The sequence below is a fragment of the Vicia villosa genome, linkage group LG7 (genome assembly GCF_029867415.1).
Source record: "Vicia villosa cultivar HV-30 ecotype Madison, WI linkage group LG7, Vvil1.0, whole genome shotgun sequence".
NCBI lineage: Eukaryota > Viridiplantae > Streptophyta > Magnoliopsida > Fabales > Fabaceae > Vicia > Vicia villosa.
Window position 1 is genome coordinate 91,461,827 of NC_081186.1, and position 21,935 is coordinate 91,483,761.

At 34.5% G+C, this 21,935-nt stretch overlaps 2 protein-coding genes across 2 annotated transcripts; one reads left to right on the forward strand and one right to left on the reverse strand.

Annotated features, from left to right (window-relative positions):
• The first annotated feature begins 1,892 nt into the window (after positions 1-1,892).
• On the forward strand, positions 1,893-4,547 carry LOC131619679 (heterodimeric geranylgeranyl pyrophosphate synthase small subunit, chloroplastic-like). Its single transcript, XM_058890752.1, has 2 exons — positions 1,893-2,944; positions 4,386-4,547. The coding sequence occupies exons 1-2, from the start codon at positions 1,943-1,945 to the stop codon at positions 4,545-4,547; spliced, it is 1,164 nt and encodes a 387-aa protein (XP_058746735.1). The 5' UTR covers positions 1,893-1,942.
• Positions 4,548-16,312: 11,765 nt separating this feature from the next.
• On the reverse strand, positions 16,313-17,002 carry LOC131619680 (B3 domain-containing protein At2g32645-like). Its single transcript, XM_058890753.1, has one exon. The coding sequence runs from the start codon at positions 17,000-17,002 to the stop codon at positions 16,313-16,315; it is 690 nt and encodes a 229-aa protein (XP_058746736.1).
• Between the last annotated feature and the right edge of the window lie 4,933 nt (positions 17,003-21,935).

Below are 21,935 nucleotides of genomic sequence, written 5' to 3' on the forward strand. Positions count from 1 at the left end.
GCCGGTCCTTTGAATTTGAGTGTCTTGGGCGAATGAAAAGAGTGGTGTCCCTAAATCTTTTTAACAATAAATATATAAAAATAAGAGAAATAATTGGATAAAAAACACATTTTCATTTGATACTGTGCAAAAAGAATAAAAATATAAATCTTTGAATCAATGTTTATTCTACATCAAAACATGAACCACTATAAAGAGACTTAATATTCTTCTTCTTGATCCGGTCTTTTTTCCTATAAATAAATTGACCAAACCTTTAACATTATTTAAATATCATCCTCTTAGCATTTTTTGTTGCAAAATCGTTAATAATTTGTTCATAATTAAGGTTCTTCAAAAAATTACTTTCAATTGAAATCAACGCAAGACTATTTAATCTATCTTGTGACATAGTAGATCTCAAATAAGATTTTAATAATTTTAATTTAGAAAAACTTCTTTCAGCAGATGCAACACTGATAGAAATAGTCAATATTACTCTATAATCTATGTATGCATTAGTAAAACAATTAAAAGTCTTTGAAGAACTCAATATCATATAACTTGATATTGATTCAACTGTTAAAACTTCTCTAATAACTTTCAATTCTTCAAACAAAATTTTACCATCAAGATCAAGAGAATCGTCATATTTTAAACAAGTTTCAAGATGTTTACAACATGATTTCAAGTTCCTAAATAATGATCTAAGCCTTTTAATAATAAACAAGAATACAAAAATATTTTCATATGTGCTATACTGCTCAAATCTTCTATCAAGTTAGCTAATTGTTTGATCTACAATACATAAGAAATAATGATTTCGAAAAAACTCTTTAGAAGACTCAAGATTCAGTTGTGTGGGTTGAGATGAATTTTCATCATAGTGTTGTTTTATACTAAGTTGACGTTTTTGAATAAACACACATTCAATCTCTATTTCATTCTCAATCTTTTCAGCCCTAGTCTTAGCATTTACAAATCCATATTCTCTTTAGCAAGTATTTTTGTAATAGAAAATTCTCTTTTAATATATATATGTAGGATAAAATAAAATTTTAGTGCCCCTAAAATTATGAAGTCCTGGGCTCCCGCCCCACGAGTCCGTGCTCAGGGTCACCCCTGCCTATACACGGTATAATGGTATATGGCGTATACAAAACGTGTAAAAATAGCACAATTCTAGATATCACATTGCCCGTGAAAAACTACTTTTTGTAGCTTCTTTGTTTTAAGTTTTAACGTTGACTACACTGAAATCTAAAATAAAGGAAGTTTCAAGTTTCAACCTACATCATTATTATTTTAAGATACGAACCCATCTAGATATCATTATTTAAAAATGAATCCCACATGCATTAATGAGAGAGTAGTATTAAAAAAAAAACTTGCCACAAACTCTATGCAGAATCTGTGATCGTGGATCATGTCGGATAAAGGAGTTTGTTTTCATTACTCCTACTTTTTTTTTTTTTAAATGGCTTCTTCAAACTGAACAGTGTGACACAATCTGTTGACCGCATATGTGTCACTCACTGCACATAAGCCAATCCATTACTGTATTATATCTCTCTCATCTATAATTCATTCTCATATTTCACACGTGCTAGTCACCTAACATCAATAAAGACATTAGCAGCAGCCAAATTTGCATTAGTTGAATTTTAAAAACATCATAGAACAAACAAACCAATCTATAAATATTATAGGGGAACACTCCGATACCCTTGAGTTTAGTTGGGTACCGGTACCCTCGTCCAATCAAATAGTAGAATTCAATGCCACATCATATATTTATTTTATTTTATTTTCAAATAAATTAAAATTAAAATACAATTTGTACTAAAGGTACTGGTACCCAACTTAAACTCATGGGTACCAAAGAATTTACCTTATAATTAAGGATCCATCAATATCACTTATTTCATTCATCTCATTTCTCTCTCTTCTTCATCATCCTCCAATGGCTACTATAACTTCCCACCTCACCAATGTCAAATCCACCGTTCATTTTTCACCCATTTCATCAAATCAACACCGTTCCGACGCACGACTCAAGCCCGCCACCGTCAGAATGACCATGACCCAACAAACTCGCAACCCACATCTCCATTGGGCTTCTTTGCATGCCGACATCGAAGCCCATCTCAAATCTACCATTACACTCAAAGAACCTCTCGAGGTTTTCGAGCCCATGCATCACCTCATTTTCTCCGCCCCCAAAACCACCGTGCCGGCTTTATGCCTCGCCGCTTGTGAGCTTGTCGGCGGTCAACGCCACCAAGCCATATCCGCCGCTTCAGCTTTGTTACTAATGGAAGCAGCTACTTATGTTCACCAGCATCTCCCACTTACAGATAAGCCCAAGCCCGAGCCCGAGCCCGGGATGGATCATGTTTACGGGCCTAACGTGGAGCTTCTAACTGGCGATGGAATTGTCCCGTTTGGATTTGAACTGCTAGCTAGATCCGACGATGGAGAAAATTCGGAGCGGATTTTACGGGTGATGATTGAGATCTCACGGGCTGTGGGCTCAAGAGGCGTGATAGAGGCGCAGTACAGGAAAACAATGGACAGAAGATCCGACGGTGAGGAGATATGCCACGTGGAAGAAATGAGGCGTGTGGTGGAGAAATATGAATGTGGAATGCATTCGTGTGGGGCTGTATGTGGAGGAGTGTTGGGTGGGGGAAGTGACGAGGAAATTGAGAAATTAAGAAAAGTTGGATTCTATGTTGGAATGATTCAAAGAATGGCACAAAGGGGATTCAATGATGGTAAGGAATTGAATGAAGCAAGAAATTTGGCACTACAAGAATTGAAGTTTTTCAAGGATAAAGAGATTGATGCATTTAAAATGTTATTGAATAGTACACCCTCCGGTCACTATTATAAGCAAAAAAAAGATCTAATTCTTGGTCACTATTATAAGCAAAAATTAATTATTACTAAATCATTTAATGCTGTAATTCCTAAGATACCCCTATATTTCATTTTCCAATACTTCATTAAATTTAATAAAGAGGATACAGTATTATAGTAAATTTAATTAATGTTTTCTCCAAAATCTAAAAAGTTAACTACACTTAATTGAATTTCTTAATAATCGTGAAAACCATTTTTTTTTGCTTATAAATGTGACCGGAGGGTGTACTATATAATGTAATATAATATTCATCAATTCATGTCAGAGTATGTGTTAATATTTTTTAATCAATTATCTGGTATTCATATGTGGCTTTTTTTAGTTATTATTTTTTTGATGTGCATATGTATTTTTTTGATGGTCGTATTCGTACATTTGAATAATTCAAATGTAATGATAGAAAAAGTGTAGTACCAATATAAGCGAAGTCAGATAACACGTGCTCAACTTCAATATTAAATTATTCTTTACTAAGTACTCCTATATTGGCTAAGCAGCAATGCTGTGTACACTAAAGTGTACCCCTACACCGTATTGGTGTATGTACGGACGGCACTGTTCATGTACGGACGGTACTATTCACCGTCCGTACATGAATAGTGCAATATTATATTAATATTTTTTTTACGTTTTTTATTTATTTTTTAAAATATTATTTTTTAAAAAAATATTTTTTTTATATTTTTTTAAAAAATATTTGACAATACCTGTAGATTTACTTCCGGATTTACCTGCATTTGAAATTACCTGCGGATTTACCTAAATTTGTAGGTAAATTCGTAGGTAAATCCGCAGGTATTGTCAAATTCGTAGGTAAATCCGCAAGTATTGTCAAATCCGTAGGTAAATCCGCAAGTAAAATCCGCAGGTATTATCAAATCCGTAGGTAAATCCGAAAATAAGTATTGTCAAATATTTTTTTAAAAAACATAAAAAAAATATTTTTAAAAAAAATAATATTTAAAAAAATGTTAAAAAAAAATTAATATAATATTGCACTGTTCATGTACGGACGGTGAATAGTACTGTCCGTACATGAACAGTACCGTCCGTACATACAGTGTAGGTGTACACTTTAGTGTACAAATAGCATTATTGTTGGCTAAGACAGGGGATGAAAATAACTGACAAAATGTTTCACCTATTTTAAGCCAACTGGTAAACACAATAGACATTTTTTAACAGAAAAATCAAAGAATTTATATTCACTCCAAATTTCACAAACATGTGTCGATGTATGGAGATCTTTGTTAAGAGATTAGTTCTGTATTTACCAATATTAAATGGCATAAATGTAAAATTCACTATTTTTGATACTTTAATTGATAAGAAAATGATTAATCATAGTGATGAACATGATTAGTGATGAACATGATTAATGTTAGGATTAGTCTCATTTTAGAAAAGGTATAGAAAATGATCTATCTATGAATGTAATATTTAAATAGATTTAATTTTATTTCGGGCTCGGGATTCCTAGGCCACGTCCTCAGAACGGGTACGACTAGAGAGTACACTATGGTGTGGGACAGTTACCCAAGCCGGCAAGGGTATATTGCCAAGTACCAGCGTGGAATGCATACTAGCAGCACATGAAGGGTCATACTATAACTCGGACGTAACGTCTGGCTGTTACGCATAGATCTGCCGTAACTGATGATTGAATACGTCATTTATGAACCTCGAGTTAATGATGAGGCCAATGTCTGTAACGACGGAAGGCCAAGAGTCACTTCATTAAAGAGGTCCCGAAGGCCAAAGTGAGCTATAAATAGGGGATCCCGCAAGAGGGTTAAGAAAGACATTCATCTTGGAGAAGTATTAAGAATACTACCTCCAAATCCCCATAGTTATCACGAAACAACCTCTCATCAGTGGCTCCCTCAGCTACCTTAAGGAAGTCCGACCCTAAACTTAGTTTTTAAACAAGAACACTGGTGCCGTCTGTGGGAATCTGGTAAAATATTGTCCCAGACCACAATCATCATCATAAGTATCATTGACAATGTTAGAAGAAACTCCGCCAGACATGGCTCAGATGCTAGCCATGATCGATGAGCTACGCCAGCATAACGAGATGCTGCAGGATAGTGTGGTCCAGTTACAACAACAAAGTCAAGGGGACCCTCCTCCCAAAGAGGGATTGTTAGAGGCTCGGCCTCTGACTCCAGAAATCTGGGATGACGTTGTTCCTGAGAATTTCCGCGCACCTTCGCTGGCCTCCTACGACGGCAAGACAGACCCCTAAGAGCATGTCATTGCCATTAATAACCAGATGACAGTATTAGGTCCCACCGAGTCTTTGAAGTGCAAACTCATGGCTGACACATTCAAAGACGTCGCTCTAAGGTGGTATATGAGCCTTCCTCAGCATTCCGTCCTAAGTTATCAAGACCTCACCAAGAAGTTGATACAACACTTCTCGACCATCAAACGACGGAAAGTCTCAACCACAAGCATGTTCTCAGTTCGACAGGGGCACGCGGAGTCCCTCCGGGAGTATCTTGCTAGGTTCAATGAAGAGACCATTAAAGTTTCGCACCATAACCAAGAGTTGTTTGTCGGAGACTTCCAGCACAGACTCTGGGCCGGGTAGTTTAATGAGTCATTAGCCCAGAAGCCAGCTGATGATATGGATGAAATTATTACTCGGGCGGAGTGTTACATCAAGGGGGAAGAAAGTAATCGGAAAAAAAAAGCTCGGGATACCTCAGAGAGGGTGAAATCCCGAGACTCAGACTCTGGACGAAAGCAAGATCTGCCGAGAACGACTCCACGAGAAAGGCGGGATCACCGACCTTCCCAGAGACCGATCCCTAGACCTCAGGAGAAGGAGGAGGTCTACACAGCCTTGAGCACCAGCGTAAGTAATATATTCCAGGAGTTGGCCCATCTTAACCTCATACCAGATCCTCCCAAGCCAAAGAAATCTAACATCGTGATGGGTAGAGATTCCGAGGCCTGGTGCAGTTATAACCGCCTCCGCCGACACACCACGGATGACTGTAAGCAATTAAAGAGGGAAATTGAGAAGCTTATTCAACATGGACATTTGTCCGCCTATGCGAAGGACGACCAGAAAAGACACCCCGATAAAGAAGAGTCAAATCTAGAAGGTTCCTCCCGTCGTAAGAAAGGGAAGGAAACTGAAGCTACCCAAGAGGTGGCGGCCGTCCGTCACACCCTCAATACAATCGCTGGGGGTATTCGCTAGCGGCGGAGAAACGAGCTCTGCATGCAAGAAGTATCCCCGATCCGTCATGCACATTTCTGAGACCTTGGTATTGGAGGAGGAAGAGGAACTGGATCCGGTCGGGTTCTCCAAGCGCGATGCTAGGGGAATCATGCCCCACGAAGACGATCCCATGATAATCAAGTTACAAATCTGTGACTGGACTTTAAAGCGTGTCCTTGTGGACCTGGGCAGTTTCGCTGATATCCTCCACTGGGAGGCTTTCCGGAGAATGGAGTTCGACATAACCGAATTGCTTCCATTCAGGGGCACCCTTGTCGGTTTTGCTGGGGAACAGGTGCAAATCATGGGACACCTGCCACTACTCACCACTTTTGGAAGCAGATAAAATGCAAAAACCATCAGGGTCAGGTACTTGGTTGTCAACTCGACCTCACCTTACAACGCCATCATAGGCAAGCCCTCGTTCAACACTCTGGCAGCTGCTTTGTCAATGCAGTATATGACAATGAAATACCCGCTCGGGGACGGCCGAGTAGGAATTGTCATGGGGGATCAAGGCTTGGCAAGAAAATTCTATAAAGACTGTTTTAAGCTGAACAAAAAGATAGACTCGCAGAGCCCGACAAAGGAGAAGCAAGATACTGTTAACTTGGTGGACATGGATCCTAGGGCTGACCCTCCTTAAGACAGTTTGTCACCTTGTGAGGGGACTAAGAAAATCCAGATCGGAGACGATCCATAAAAGGTCACGTATTTAGGGGTCAATTTGGCCCCTAAGGAGGAAGCTGAGATAGTTGCTATCTTAAAGCAGAACATCGACTTATTCGCCTGGAAGCCATCAGATATGCCCGACATTGACCCGAATGTCAGGTGTCATCATCTAGCACTTAACCCTGGAAAAAGCCAGTTTTGCAAAGGAAGCGCAAGGGCGGCGATGCGAAGAGAAAGGAAATTACTGAAGAGGTCAGAAAGTTGCTGGAGGCCAATTTCATTAAGGAGATCAAGTACCCCCACCTGGTTCTCTAATGTAGTGATGGTCAAGAAAAAGTCAGGTAAATGGAGAATGTGCGTTGACTTCACGGATCTAAACAAAGCCTGTCCCAAAGATCTGTATCCTCTGCCCCCAATTGATCGTCTGATTGATGAATCATCGGGATACCGTCTCCTTAGTTTCATGGACGCTTATTCCGGGTACAATTAGATTCGCATGAACCCGACGGGAGCTTGCTACATCGCATTCATGACCGATCATAGCAATTATTATTATGACGTAATGCCTTTCGGCCTCAAGAATGCATGGGCTACTTATCAAAGATTGATGGATAAAGTCTTCACTAGCCAGATAGGTAGGAATCTAGAAGTATACGTGGATGACATGGTGGTCAAGACCTTACCGTCCAAACGCCACGTCAATGATTTGGCTGAAACTTTCGGATCCGTAAGGAGCTTCGATATGAGGTTGAACCCGGAGAAGTGTACCTTCGGGGTGCAGGCCGAGAAGTTTCTCGGATTTATAGTCACTAGCTGGGGAATTGAGGCCAATCCTGACAAGTGCCAAGCAATCCTAGACATGAGGAGTCCTTCGTCCAAAACTGAAGTTCAGCGATTAACAGGAAGGCTAGCTGCTTTATCGCGGTTCCTATCCTGTGAAGGAGATAAGTCCATTCACTTCTTCATGGCAATTAGGAAGACCAAGGAGTTCGAGTGGACCCCGCCCTGTGAGGAGGCATTCTGAGCTGCCAAATGGTTCTTGTCATCTCCACCTACCTTGACCAGGCCAAAGGTAAACTCACCTCTGGTGCTATACTTATCCATAACTGATGACGCTTTGAGCTCGGTCCTAGCACAAGACGGTGAAGAGGGGGAAAAACTAGTGTATTATGTGAGCAGAGTACTAAAAAAGGCGGAGTAGAGATATCAGAAGATTGAAAGGTTGGCCCTGGCATTGGTTGTAACTGCTAGGAAGCTAAGGCACTACTTCCAGGGGAATCAGGTCACTGTCAGAACAAATTACCTGATAAAACAAATCTTGAGTAAACTAGATCTAGCAGGAAGGATGGTTACATAGGCGGTCGAGTTGTCTGAATACGACATCTAGTTCACTTCGAGAACGACCATCAAGTCTCAAGCCTTGGCTGAATTTGTCGTCGAGCTAAGGGCTCGTAGTGGTGACGAAAATGCAAACACTTGGACCCTTCACGTTGATGGTTCGTCCAACTTGAAAGGCAGCGGAGCTGGGATAGTACTCGAGGGACCCGAAGATTTTGTGTTAGAATACTCTCTATGTTTCAAATTCCAGGCCTGTAAATACCAAGCCGGGTACGAAGTACTTATAGCAGGAATGAGGCTGACCGAAGAGGTTGGAGTAACTCATTAGTTAGTAAAAACCGATTCACAATCGGTGGCATCACAGGTAAAAGGAGAGTACCAGGCAAAGGACACCTCGTTGCAAAAATATTTTGCCAAAACTCATGAGTTGGCTCAAAGGTTCTTCGAGTTCGAGATTGTCCACATTCCGCGGGAAGAGAACATTAGGGCCGATATGCTAGCCTGGCTGGCCAGTACCAAAGGTCCAGGTTTGAACAAAACAGTGATCCGGGAGACGCTTGAAAGTCCATGCATTGAGACAGAAGAGGTTATGCCCATAAAGAATCAAACAAGTTGGATGACTCTGATCATTCAGTATTTGACTTCCGGCGTGCTTCCCGGCGACCTGGGCGAAGCCGTAAGGGTTAGGAGGGTTGTTGTATGATTCACTATATTGGGGGGAAGACTGTACAAGATGGGACGATCTACTCCAATGCTAAGATGTGTGTCAGAAACTGACGTCGGGTTGGTAATGATGGAGGTGCACAAGGGAGCGTGTGGTTCCCATATCTCCGGGAGAGCATTGGCGGGAAAGATACTCCGGGCAGGGTACTATTGGCCCATGTTACGGCAATATTGTTCCGACTTTGTCAGCAGATGCGTCAAGTGCCAGGTGTTTTCCCCAGTCACTCAAGTCCCGGCAGAGGTGCTGCATTCCGTCTTTTCCCCGTGGCCATTTTATCAGTGGGGTGCTAACATCCTATGTTCGTTTCCAATGCGCCCGGACAGCTCAAATTTCTAATCGTGGCTGTCAATTATTTTACAAAATGGATTGAGGCGGAGGCAGTAGCTCGGATATCCACCGAGAAGGTACGTCATTTTTACTGGAGGAATATTATTTGCCGATTCGGCTTACCGGAGATCATCGTTACGGAAAATGAGACCCAGTTTACAAGCGCGTTAGTGGTTAATTTCTTTAAAGACCTCGGGATTCAAAACAGGTTCACTTCATTGGAACATCATCAAGCCAACAGACAAGCCGAAGCTGCTAACAAAGTAATCTTGACAGGTTTGAAGAATAAGCTGGAGGAATCAAAGGGGCTGTGGGCCGAGTACTTGCATGAAATCCTCTGGTCGTACCATACGACACCCCATTCAACTACTCAGGAAACTCCTTTCCGACTCGTGTACGACTCAGATGCTATGATTCCAGTCGAGATCAATACTCCAACATGGAGGTGTGCACACTTCAACAAAGACGCAAATTCATAAGGGCTCAACGTTGTGGCCGACTTGGTGGAAGAAATCCAGGAAAAAGCCCGTATTCGGGAGTACGCGGTCAAGGACCGACTTGCAAAAAGGTTTGGGCTGAAAGTAAGACGAAGAGGCTTTGATCAAGGCGAGCTAGTCCTCAAGAAGGTGACGGACCCGACAAATAAGGATAAGTTGTCCCCCAACTTGGAAGGACCCTACAGGGTGCGCGACAAGCTAGACAACGGGGCTTACAAAGTGGAGACTCTCGAAGGCATAGAAATACCTAGGACTTGGAATGTATCCAACCTTAGGGATTATTTTAGTTGAACTATTATGTAATGAACAAAAATATTAATAAAAGGTGCACTCTTTTCCCTTGCAGTTGCAAGGGTTTTTTAAGAGGCACTCATATATCAAACTGTGTTTCTAATCGCCTCCGGACTCTGTCCGCACCTAAAGACGGTTCAACCTAGCTAAGGCTCTCAAATCGGTATGAACCTGATGAGGCGCTAGCTTGGATCAAGGAGTTAGAAAGGATTTTCTGAGTGATGGGCTGCTCCGTAGCGCAAAAGGTGCAAAATCATACCCATATGCTGACGGTTGAAGCTGATGACTGGTGGCTAGAGACTCGTCAGAGGTTGGAGGTTGCAGGCGAAGTTATCACTTGGGCAGTGTTCCGCAGGTAGTTTTTGAGGGGGTATTATTCTGAGGATGTCCGTGGAAAAACGGAAATTGAATTTCTCGAGCTGAAGTAGGGAAATTGGCCGGTTACGGATTATGCTGCTAAGTTTGTGGAAATATCTATTAACCCGATAGAGGAAGCCAAAGTATCACAATAATATATTTTTAACAGAAGAGTGTATTGCAATCATCCAAAGGAAACTTACCTTAAAACTCAAAGATCCAGGGTGATTTATCATTCCTTGTACAAGTGGTAAGCTGGAGATAGAACACACACTTTGTCATTTAGAGGAAAACATCAACTTTATGTCCTTTCCATGATGAAGAAGTTTGATTGTGGAAACGTTAAGCCAACTCAGACTACCATCACATTAGAAAATTAATCTATTGTTTATCTTTTCGGTGTGCTTGAAGATGTGTTTGTCAAAGTGGATGAATTGTTTCCTAAATGATTTTATTATTCTCGAAATGAAGGAAGATGAAAAAATACCGTTGATTCTTAGAAGACCTTTCTTAGCAGTAAGTAGAGTTGTTATTGATGTGGAGTTAGGTGAATTGGTATTGGAATGTCAAGATAAAAAAGATAACTTTTAATGAAGAAGTGAATAAACAAAGAAAAAAGATGAAAAAGTGAAAAAATTTGTGAAGAAACAAGCATTTTTAGCACAATATACATCATGACGCATGTCCACTTATTTGATCATATCTAGAGTTTTGTAACTTGGATTGAGACGAGACTTTTTCCAAAAGAAATCTAATAAATAACTCTATCTATTGGAATCATCGTGGTCGCGATGAGACGCATCACGGTCACGATTAGACTCATCATGGTCGCAATGATATGCATTATGGTCGCGATAGTGATGTAATTTAACACGTTTTGACTAGTTTAAAAGATAGAAGGTGTGGATATTTCAAGGGTTGCGAATTTTGGAAATAATAGTTTACGACAAGACAATTATGGAGCTTAGAAAGTGAAATTTTCATCCATTGAAGACCTCATTCTTTATTGATTCTCATGTATTTATCTTAATGCTATTTATGTGTTGATGAGCATATAAATTAAAATTAGGTTCGTAGCGGTTATTTACCCTAATGTTTGTGATTGAAAAACTAACGAACAATATTCTATTTTTTACTTCGAATTCACCTAAAGAATTAAGGAGTTTTTACTTCGAAATCATAATTTTTTCAAGGAGTTTATAATAAAATGGTGAAATGCCTAAAATAATAAATAGTTGTATAAATAAAATTTTTATTTAAAAAATTCTTTGTAAATATTCTATAAAAAAAAATATAACATTATAAAAATTACTTTAAAAAAATAATAAAACAAACTAATCCTATAAAAATTATTTTAAAAATAATTTGAAATCAAAATCCAGCAAAGTTGGTTCAATTTGATTTTTTTGCGGCAAAAGTTGTTTCAATTTTAAATGCCCTAGGAAGGTTTTTATTATATATAGTGGTGAGGATACTCGACTAGGTTTAGTGATAAATCAAAATTGTGCATTATTACTATTCTGCTGCTTAGGTGATAAATCAATATTAACTCATCAATAAACTTTCTTCTCTCTTTAGCCAAAGCTCTCAATGTCTTGGTAATTTAAAAACCCTATTCTCTACGCTCTTTATTTTATTATCATTATTTTGAATGTTGCTTAATTTGTAACTGTTTCTTGATCAGTGTATTTGAAGTAGCATTTCCGGGTGAGATGGACAGTTTCCTGACTTTACCTGAAAGCAATCTATATATTGAAGATGATTTCGACATTCCATACTCAACTTATGATATGATTAAGAATCTTATGGAATCCATACTCAATCATAATGATGACGATGATAAATATGATGATGATGATTCTGATGATGAATTCCTTATTGATGATGAACCTTACCATCTTTATCTCAGTGATGATGATGATGATGATGATGATGATGATGAAGAACTTAGAGGGTTTGGTCTTGGACCTGATGACTCAATGCCATTACTTGAGATGCATTCAGTGGAGAATTGTTTTGAATATCAACCTCCTAGCAATGATTGTTCCGTAAACGGATCGGTTCCGGGTAAGAAATTGGTGGCCTAATGTTTTATTTGAATCCCGTGCATGCATGCATAACTGAAAAACTAAATGGTGTTTTAGTTAATGAATTTTGTTGTAAACATGTTAGATTCTCATGATGATGGAGATGGAGATATCTTTCAGTACTTGACAGTTCCAAGATAGTAAATTGGGAACAAAGGAGGAAAATGTGATAATGAATAACAAAAAGCAACAAAAAAAAAAGGAGATATCTTCTTAGATACTGTTTTAGACTCTTTTTTTTTTTTTTTTAAATTTTTGTGGACAAAGTGTTTGTTTTAGACTTTGATTGATATTGTTTTTGGTAGATAGACTTTAATTGCTTAAATTGAATTTGATTTAGAACACACCTTGAATGTTGATATAACTAAATAAATTATTTTTGTTCAAAAAAAAACTAAATAAATTATTTAACAACAATAATACATAAGTAATTAAGTATCAACATATGGTCCATATTAAAATTTCGGACCATATGTGTGGATAAGAAGATGTATTCACAATATGGTCCATATTAAAATTCGGAATTGAATGCATTAGTTTTCATAAGTAATTAAGTATCAATTAGTTTTATATTTTAGAGAACACATAACTTACAAAATAACAGAATGACAACAAACAATTAAATCTCAGAATTATGGTGCCTTACACCCTCTCTTAAATTGGAATGAATGTTAATTACCAAATTTACTCAAAAGATAAGAGAAAAGCCATGATTGTATCAGCCACTTGATTAGTATGCTAAAGGGCATGGATGATCTTGTCTTAAACTATGCCCCGGACTAAATGACAGTTCATCTCTATATGCATACTTAGTATATTCATCGAATACTGAGTTGTTACGTATATGAATTGTCGAATTGTTATCAAAGAATGTGTTGACTGGCTTGGTGAAAGGGTCTAATATCCGTAGTCATATGTCTAGAATAACAATTAATCATATTAATAATTGGTACTTGATACATCATGTGAATAAACACCCAATAGAACATATATATATATAAAGTGGGACGAGGCATCTAGAAACTATTTTTTTTAATAGGCAATGATGTCAATTAAAAGGACTATAAGGGCTACACTGCCCGAAAACTACAAATGGAAAGTCTTTACTCCCTAAAACAAAGGAGAGATAGAGTATTCAAAATTGAGAAATTACAACCATCAACGATTTTACATATTGGACCCAACCAACACCACGATCTATAAATAATTGCTGACATACAATCATCAAAATTAAAACTTCCTCCTTTAAAAATGATAGCATACATTACGCATAAGTGTTATAAGTCAAATTGTACATAGTTTGTTCATAACTTTTGTGGTATTCTATAACTCTTTTCCTAATTTTTTACTTAATTATGCATTATACTCTTATAAATAAATAAAATCGAGTTTTGATTGTAAATATTAAGTTTCTTGATTTTTCTTTGCTTTTTACAGGTTTTTATACTTTTGACAAGAATGGAATGAAAAGTGTAGAAGGAAAAGGCTTGGAAGAGGCTTGGAATCAAAATCAAGAAGAGAAAAATCAGCAAGCTCGCTTAGCGAGCTCCAAGCACGCTTACATGGCCTATTTCTAGAAGCGAAACATATTTTGGTGCTTGCTTAGCGAGCCAATCTCGCTAAGCGAGGTTTGTGCGTTTTTCATATATTTTGTTAGTTCGCTTGGCGAGCCAATCTCGCTAAGCGAGATTACTTTTTGGGAAGTTGTGAAATTAGGCACTTAGAGATATTTTATGGGTGGTTCTTATCTTTTTACCAACAACTTTTCATATCACAACATCTAAGGCAAGAGAAGAGGAGAGAAAAACTAAAGTTCAAGGAAATTACTCAAGATTTTTCAAGCATCTTTCTTCATCTTCTTTGAGAATTGATGTTAGTGAATCTTGTTTTGTTACTTGTTGTTAAAGCTTTCATGGCTATGAAGAGCTAAGCTCCTTTTGTGTCAAGATTAGAGGTAGTTAACTTGTATAACATGCATTTCTTTTGATCTTTTGTTGTATGAACTTGGTTGATGATTATAATATGGTGAATATCTTGTTATTCATGTTCTATTTATTGTTTTGAATCACTATTGAGAGATACGTTTCAAATCTTGACCTAAAAGATATTCATCTATCAATAAACAAACTCTAGAGATAAATTTGTGAGTTGATAACCACATGTATCAAGCTTTAAAGATTATTATGTTGATTGTTGGCATGAGAGATCATCTAATGGTTAATATGATAATATTTATGATATTTCTTTAGAGATAAACGGTATCAAGAGGATACGTGGTTATATTAATCATTAATGGATGGAGGAAAGAACCCATGCTCAAGCCAAGTTGATGCCGCTTCGAAAATATCATTCCCACATACTGCCCAGAAGTTTTGAAAAAAATGCAGGATTAAATCCATCTGGACCTGGTGATTTATCAGAACGCATAGCAGAGAGGGCTGTTCGAAGTTCCCCCTAGTTAGCGGCTATAGTAACTGATGGTTTTCACTATCATCTATTCTGTGAATAACATATCTAAGCACCGGTTCGTAAACACCACTGCCGACTTGAAACAAATCCTCAAAATACTTTTTTGCAATATCACACAACCCTTGTATTGTATTATATATCTATATATAATTGTATGAGTTATATATCTAGAATTTAATTTTATAATTTTTTTATAGAATTAAATGAATCATCAAAATGAAAAAATAGTTCATCTGATCATGGATCATATAATAATGGTAATATAATAATAGTATGAAATTTAATTAATAAAAACCAATTAATGCGATTATATATTTAGAATAGAATATGGTTTATATAAACATATTCTATTTTAATAAACATATATTCTCTTTACAATTATAAACCAATTTTTTTACTTTCATGCGAAGTTAAATAAAAATAACCTTATAACTTTCATTTCAAATATAAATTAAATTTAGCAAACTATCATTTTTACATTCCACTACTAACTAAATAAATAATCTAACTAGACTCTGTTTTTTAATTTTTTAATGATATAAGTTTTAATCTTCAAAGTCGATCGATAAATATATTGTACAAATTGCTCTTATAAAAATTTAAAAATTTAAAATCGCATTGACCCTTAAGCAATATATGAAATTATAATGGATAAGATGTTGATCACAATTAATAACTCAACAATTAACCATCCTTATAGACATAGTGAAAGAATAATCATAAAATTAATTCTAAAATATTAAATTAATTGACAAGAACACGAGAATCAAATTAATATCAATCACAAGATATGATCAATCTTCCTATTTTGATAATTTTAGATATCTTAATAAAACTAGTTCATTTTTTATTATTTATTTATTTCCAATCTTAATTTTTTAATTAAAATTAAATAAAAATAAAAATTTATATATATTGAAATAAATATAAAAATAAAAAGTTACTTTAAATATACATGAAAATAAGATAGATAGAATTAAGATGCGGAATAATCATTTTTAGTATTTTTTTATTTCATGTACAAAAATATAAAGATTAACCACTAATTCAAAATAACATAAACAAATCAACTAAACTTATTTTACAAAAAATGTATGATAAATATTTTACACTTCTAAAATTCCATGCATTATTTAAGTTTACTAAAAATAAAATGAAAACAAAGAAGGAAAGCATTTACTTTAAATCATAATAAATAATCCATCAAAGTAAAAATATATTTTTCAGATAATACAAGATGTATCAAACTGAAAACACACTGAAACAAAAGGAAACAAAGACCCTTCCAAAACTACAAACAAAATCAAAAGGTTAGCACAACCTCAACACTAGAGAGAACCCAAACAATAACCTACAAAACATAAAAATGTTTAAGTTCTTAGAAAGTAAAATAATAAATATGACTCTATACTAAAGTTTGACAAGTGCAAAGTGGAGCTTAAAATTTCTTCTAAAAGACCAAAGTTGCACTTTTATCTTTTGATCTTTTTTCCATTTGTTGTCTTTAACAAGATCGTTCCATCCGCATGCGATATTGTAGATCTCAGTTGTCTCCATTTTCCACTTCTTTAAGCACAAGTCCTCCCAAAGATTAAGATTGGGATCCAACATAGATACAATCATACTAGGGATCTTATCTTTTTTCTCTCCTTTTCGATTGCGCTCATAATCCAAATATGATTTCTCATATGTTGTTAAAAAACTCTCTATAACCCTAGCTTTTGGAATGGATAAACGACCATTATTTTGGGTCAAATCACTCTTAGTTAGTTGTTTCTGGATCACCAACTTCACATCTCTACCTTCCATATGTTCAATCATTTCTTTAAAAGCCAATGGAAGATCAGGTTTCTCTTCTTCCGCATCGTTCTTTTGCTTCTTTGATGTTTTCCTTGATTTTGCATTCTTAGTTTTTCTTTTCTTAATCCTCGTCTTATAATTCTCAATGAATGAAAGTTGCTCGAGAGTTACCTTATTATTTCTTATATCTTGATTGCGAAAATCAACTCTAAGAGATTGATCACTTCTTCCTATCTTAATAGATATTCTCCCAACACCATCACACTTCTTGCAATCCCAAACATCATCGTTAGATTGCATATTGTCTGAAAAAACAGTAAGAAAAAACAATGAAAAAATAATAAAATCAAAATAAAGTAACAATGAGAAGAAAATAGTACAAAGTGGAAGGAAAACAAAAAACTCACATTTCTAAATCAAGAAGGAATGAACAATTATCCTAAGCCCAACTCATTTTAGTTTGATAGGGTTTTCTGGTTAAAGAAGAGTACTTATAGTGAAAAGATAATTGTAATATCGATTCTCTAAAATCATTTATCATAAAATTATTTGATTGGATTATTAATATGATGCCAATCACAAATAAATTAATTGATATTAATAATAATTGTTAATATCAATCAAAAATAAATTTGCTATACTACTATCAATATTTTCCTATTTGGATTTCTTTATTTAAGATATAATAGATTTATATTTTTATCCTATTTTTCTAAGCATGCGACCAATCTTCCTTATTTAATAATTTTAGATTTCTTCATAAACAACAATTGGGTGGGTTGGGGAAACATCCTTTTATGTGCCTCATTTTCATGAATTTTTTTCCATTTGTTTTTATAATATTTATATTTTGTTTTTTTTTTAAATTTGGTTTTTAATTTTAAATATTAATCTTATGAACTAAAATTACATTAAAATAAACATTTTTTTATATGGAGCACAAAATGAGTACAAAAAAACCTAAAAATTTAAAAATTCGGTAGACAGAATTAAGGTGCATGGTAATTGTTTTTAGAAAAAAAAATTCTTTTGATTTCTTATTTGGATCATGGCCTCACCACTCTTTATTTTTTTTTTTAATTAATCACTCTTCATGTTTTTCTACTTAATTACAACTTTGATTCTCTATTTTAGTTCACTTACACAATTAATTATTAATTATATATTTTAAATTGAAACAATTTAGTATCTCTTAAATTTTTTAACATAAAATTTGATGTGTCCATATTTTACCAACATATAACTTGTAAAATGAAACAAATAATCTGATAGGCACATTTGTAGACATGTCAACAATAATATAGACATGTTATTAAAAATATATAAATCATCAATTTTAATAGGAGTCGATTAGATTTGTTAGAAACTTAGCATCTTAATTACTCTTATACTATATAAACGTAATTTATGGTCATATTTTATTGAGAATTATCTCAAATCATTTCTTTCTAATTAAATAAGTAGTTTTTTATGTATTAAAATATGGGTCTTGTTAGCTGATGCTTTCGGACACTGGTTAAGAATTATAAATATAATTTTTTTATATATTCAATGCATTAAATTCACATAATTATTTTTTAAAAAAGTTAATTATTTTTATTTTTAATTCATTGAATACACATATTTATTAAAAAAACTTGTTTATTCTCTAAAAGATGCACAATTTTCCTTTTCACTTTCTTAACCAATGCTCCACAAATATTCGTTAACATTCTTTTATAATATTTATTTGTTTTTTAGAAATTTAGTCTACGAATTTTCAATTTTCAATTTTTTTTATAATATTTATTTAAAAAATTATAACTTATGTGAATCAAGAACTGTAAACCAACTTTTCATTCTATAATTTTGCTAAAGTTACAAACGGGTACATATTTTTAAGAATACTAAATTCATTTGAAATAGGGACTAATTAAGTGAATAACTTAAACTATGAAATTAAAATTTTGGTTAAACTTTTTTTAATGAATTTAATGCAAATACAAGTTATTCTAACGTTTTGAAAATTTTAAATTTTTTTATTTTTTTTAATAATATATATTTAGATTTGTTAGAAACTTAGCAACTAGTCAGCCATATTTTTTTTTCTTCAATAAATAATGATATCAATAATAAAAAAGATACAAGCGATTGTGTTATCTCTTTATAACACTCTTCATAGTTGAAAATGCTTTCATTAAACAAAATCACATTTCTCATCATTCAAATATTTCAAACGACCGCCAAACAAATCACCCGTTAAATTTTTATTTAACACCTTAATTTTAATTTTATCAAAAAAAGAAGAAAAAACAAAGATGTCAATTCCACTTCTGTCAAAAGACACGAGTCCCCAATCCAGATATATTCCAATTTTATTTGTTTTTTTAGAAACTTAGTCAACCGAAAATTCATCATAATTTAAAACAGGCGATATTTCAATTAAATACTCGCTATCTCTAATTCTGTTTAAAATTTTAAATGTATTAATTACTTATTTCTAATAATATTCTTACTAAATTTATAATTAAAAAATAAAAAATGATTTTCTATCTCTTTTATATGATTAATTATAAGAATAATTATATAAAAAAAATAATAGTTTTAGAAAATAATTTATTGATTTAATTATTTTTCAATACATGTAAAATATAGGGAAGATTTTATAACTTATGTGAATCAAGAACTATAAACCAACCTTTCATTCTACAATGTGGCTAAAATTATGTGTGTCTACTTTTTATCAAAGCGTTACTTGTTGAAATGTAACAAATCTTTCTACACGAATCTTTGTAGACATGTCAACAATAATATTGACATGCTATAAATCTTCAATTTTAAATGCATAAATGTGTGAAAAGAACATCAAATTTATTTGAAATTAAAATAGATAAACTAATTATGTAATAACTTAAAATAGAAGATCAAAATTCTAATTAAACTTATTTCTTATGAAATGAAGGTATATACAAGTTATTCTAAAGATATAAAAATTTAAAATTTTGTTAATTTAGTTAGTGGTATATATTATATTTGTTAGAAACTTAATATCTTTTACATCTTAAAACCACAAAAATTCTTCATAGAAATTTTAGGTAATATCTGTAACATCCCAACTAGTCAACCCTCTGTGTCTTGTGTGAAGGGAGATGGACTTGTTATTTTAATTTCTGAGGATGAATACCTCCTGGGTCTTGAGTCCTGCAAACAAACCTTCATGGATGGATTCTTTGGTCCAAATGTTCCTCGTTGCTAATAATCTAGCGTCTGAGAAACAAATTGCAAATTTTGTGGAGCTCTTTAAGAAAATGAGGTGTCACTTCTCTCAACAAATGTTTCTTTAAATTTTCCTTCTCATTTCTTGAAGACGTTTGTAGGGTTAGGGTAACAAGCTCGTGGAATATGAACCTAGGGCTTATGAAGCTTTTTTCGTTATTAAGAGATTTCATCCCCTAAAATCTCAACCAGACCTCTGCGCATGTATGGGTAAAAATTCATGGGCTCTCCCAAGAGTATTGGAGGTTCAAAATTATTTTTATTATAGCGGGTAGCATGGTTGTCAAACTCGCGGGTAGACTCCTAAACTCGTACGGGTTTACGAGTCTAGGAAGCAAAAATGAGTAGACTCACGCATAGAATCATTTTTTGATAGACTCGAGTAGACTCGCACAAAATCATATAGACTCGCGAGTCTGTCGATTTTTCTAATTTTTTTCTTCTAAAAACCCAAAAAAGGCCCAAATTTTCCAAACAAAATTTGTTTTTTAATCTTATTTTATTGTTTGTACGATAATTAGAAACGCCTCAATCCTAGTCTCTTATTTCAGCAACACATTTTTCTCTCTTCATCGATGGTGTGGTTACATTTGACAGTCTCTTGTTGTGTTCGAGTTTGTTACCATAAATCAATCTTTTGTTGTGTAAGTGCTCTCTTGCATGTTTCACTTGGATGCTTCTCTTGTATGTTCTCTTGTGTAAAGGTGATGCACGATTTTGTTTCCAGCAGGTCCACTGATTGCTAATATCCATGTATCAATTTGCACATGACGAATTGGTTTAAAAGGTTTATGATTTATGGCAAAATAAGTTTTTGTCGGTTTTGCAATAATGTATTTCTTACATGAACATTGGATACATTATTTAAGAATTAATTAATTATTAATAATAATTATAGAGAATCTGCGTACAAGTGTTGTAAGGAATATTAGGGTAAGTCGACAACCATGAAATTATAGACATAAAAGCACCTCAGTTCATGATCTATTTTGATATAAAGCTAGAACAATTTGAGCAGAGATTGCAAAGGGAACTTAATGCTTTAAGGTGGACTGCTATCCATAATATATCAAGAGACTTTCTATTTCTTCAACATTCAGCAGAGTAACTTAAGTCTTTAACTACATACTTTTCTATTTTTCATGTTTTATTATCAAATTTTTTGTTAAGAAGTTTGTTGTGGAGTATAAAATTTAAATTTTGATGTTAATTGGTTTAATATTATATATACTTATGTCATATATGAAGCCTTTACATGTTTATAAATACATGTGTATGTCATATATGTGTAACTTACAGGTTTTTTTAAGTCATTTTTAATTTTCCATAGACTCGTACGAGTTTGCGAGTCGAGTTTACTAAACCTTTACGAGTCTGAGTAGACTCGCGAGTTTGACAACCTTGGCGGGTAGTATATGGACTCTCATTTGTATTGATTCAACATCCAACCGATCTCTTTTCGATAGAGCATCTGATCACCATGATTTTGAATTGCAGTTGCGGCTGCGGATGCGTTTGCAGCTATTGCGATGCGGATTGCGGTCGTTGCGGCATGAATTTATTTTTTATCAACAACAAATAGTATACTTTATTATTCATTTTATGTTTCACAATTTCTTCCATTACCTTCATAAATCTTCATATACCTATTTAACAATTCGCCATCACTTTGAATCTCTCGAATCTTTTTAAAATATATTTTAAATTTATGATATAAATAAGAAAGAAGATAGACCAAATAATTTTTGCAAACAACGCTGCAACTATTGCATGCTGATGCGGTCATTGGAGTGTTATGATGCGGTTATTTGTGTGATTTGCAATCACACCGCAATTGCGGCCTGATGCTGATGCGAACACTACCGCAACCACAATATTGCGGCTGCATCATGTGATGCGGTCCGCAATTTAAAATCATGTTGATCACTACGTTGAGGTTTTTATAAACATAGATCTCCTGAAAGAGTTTCGTTACAAA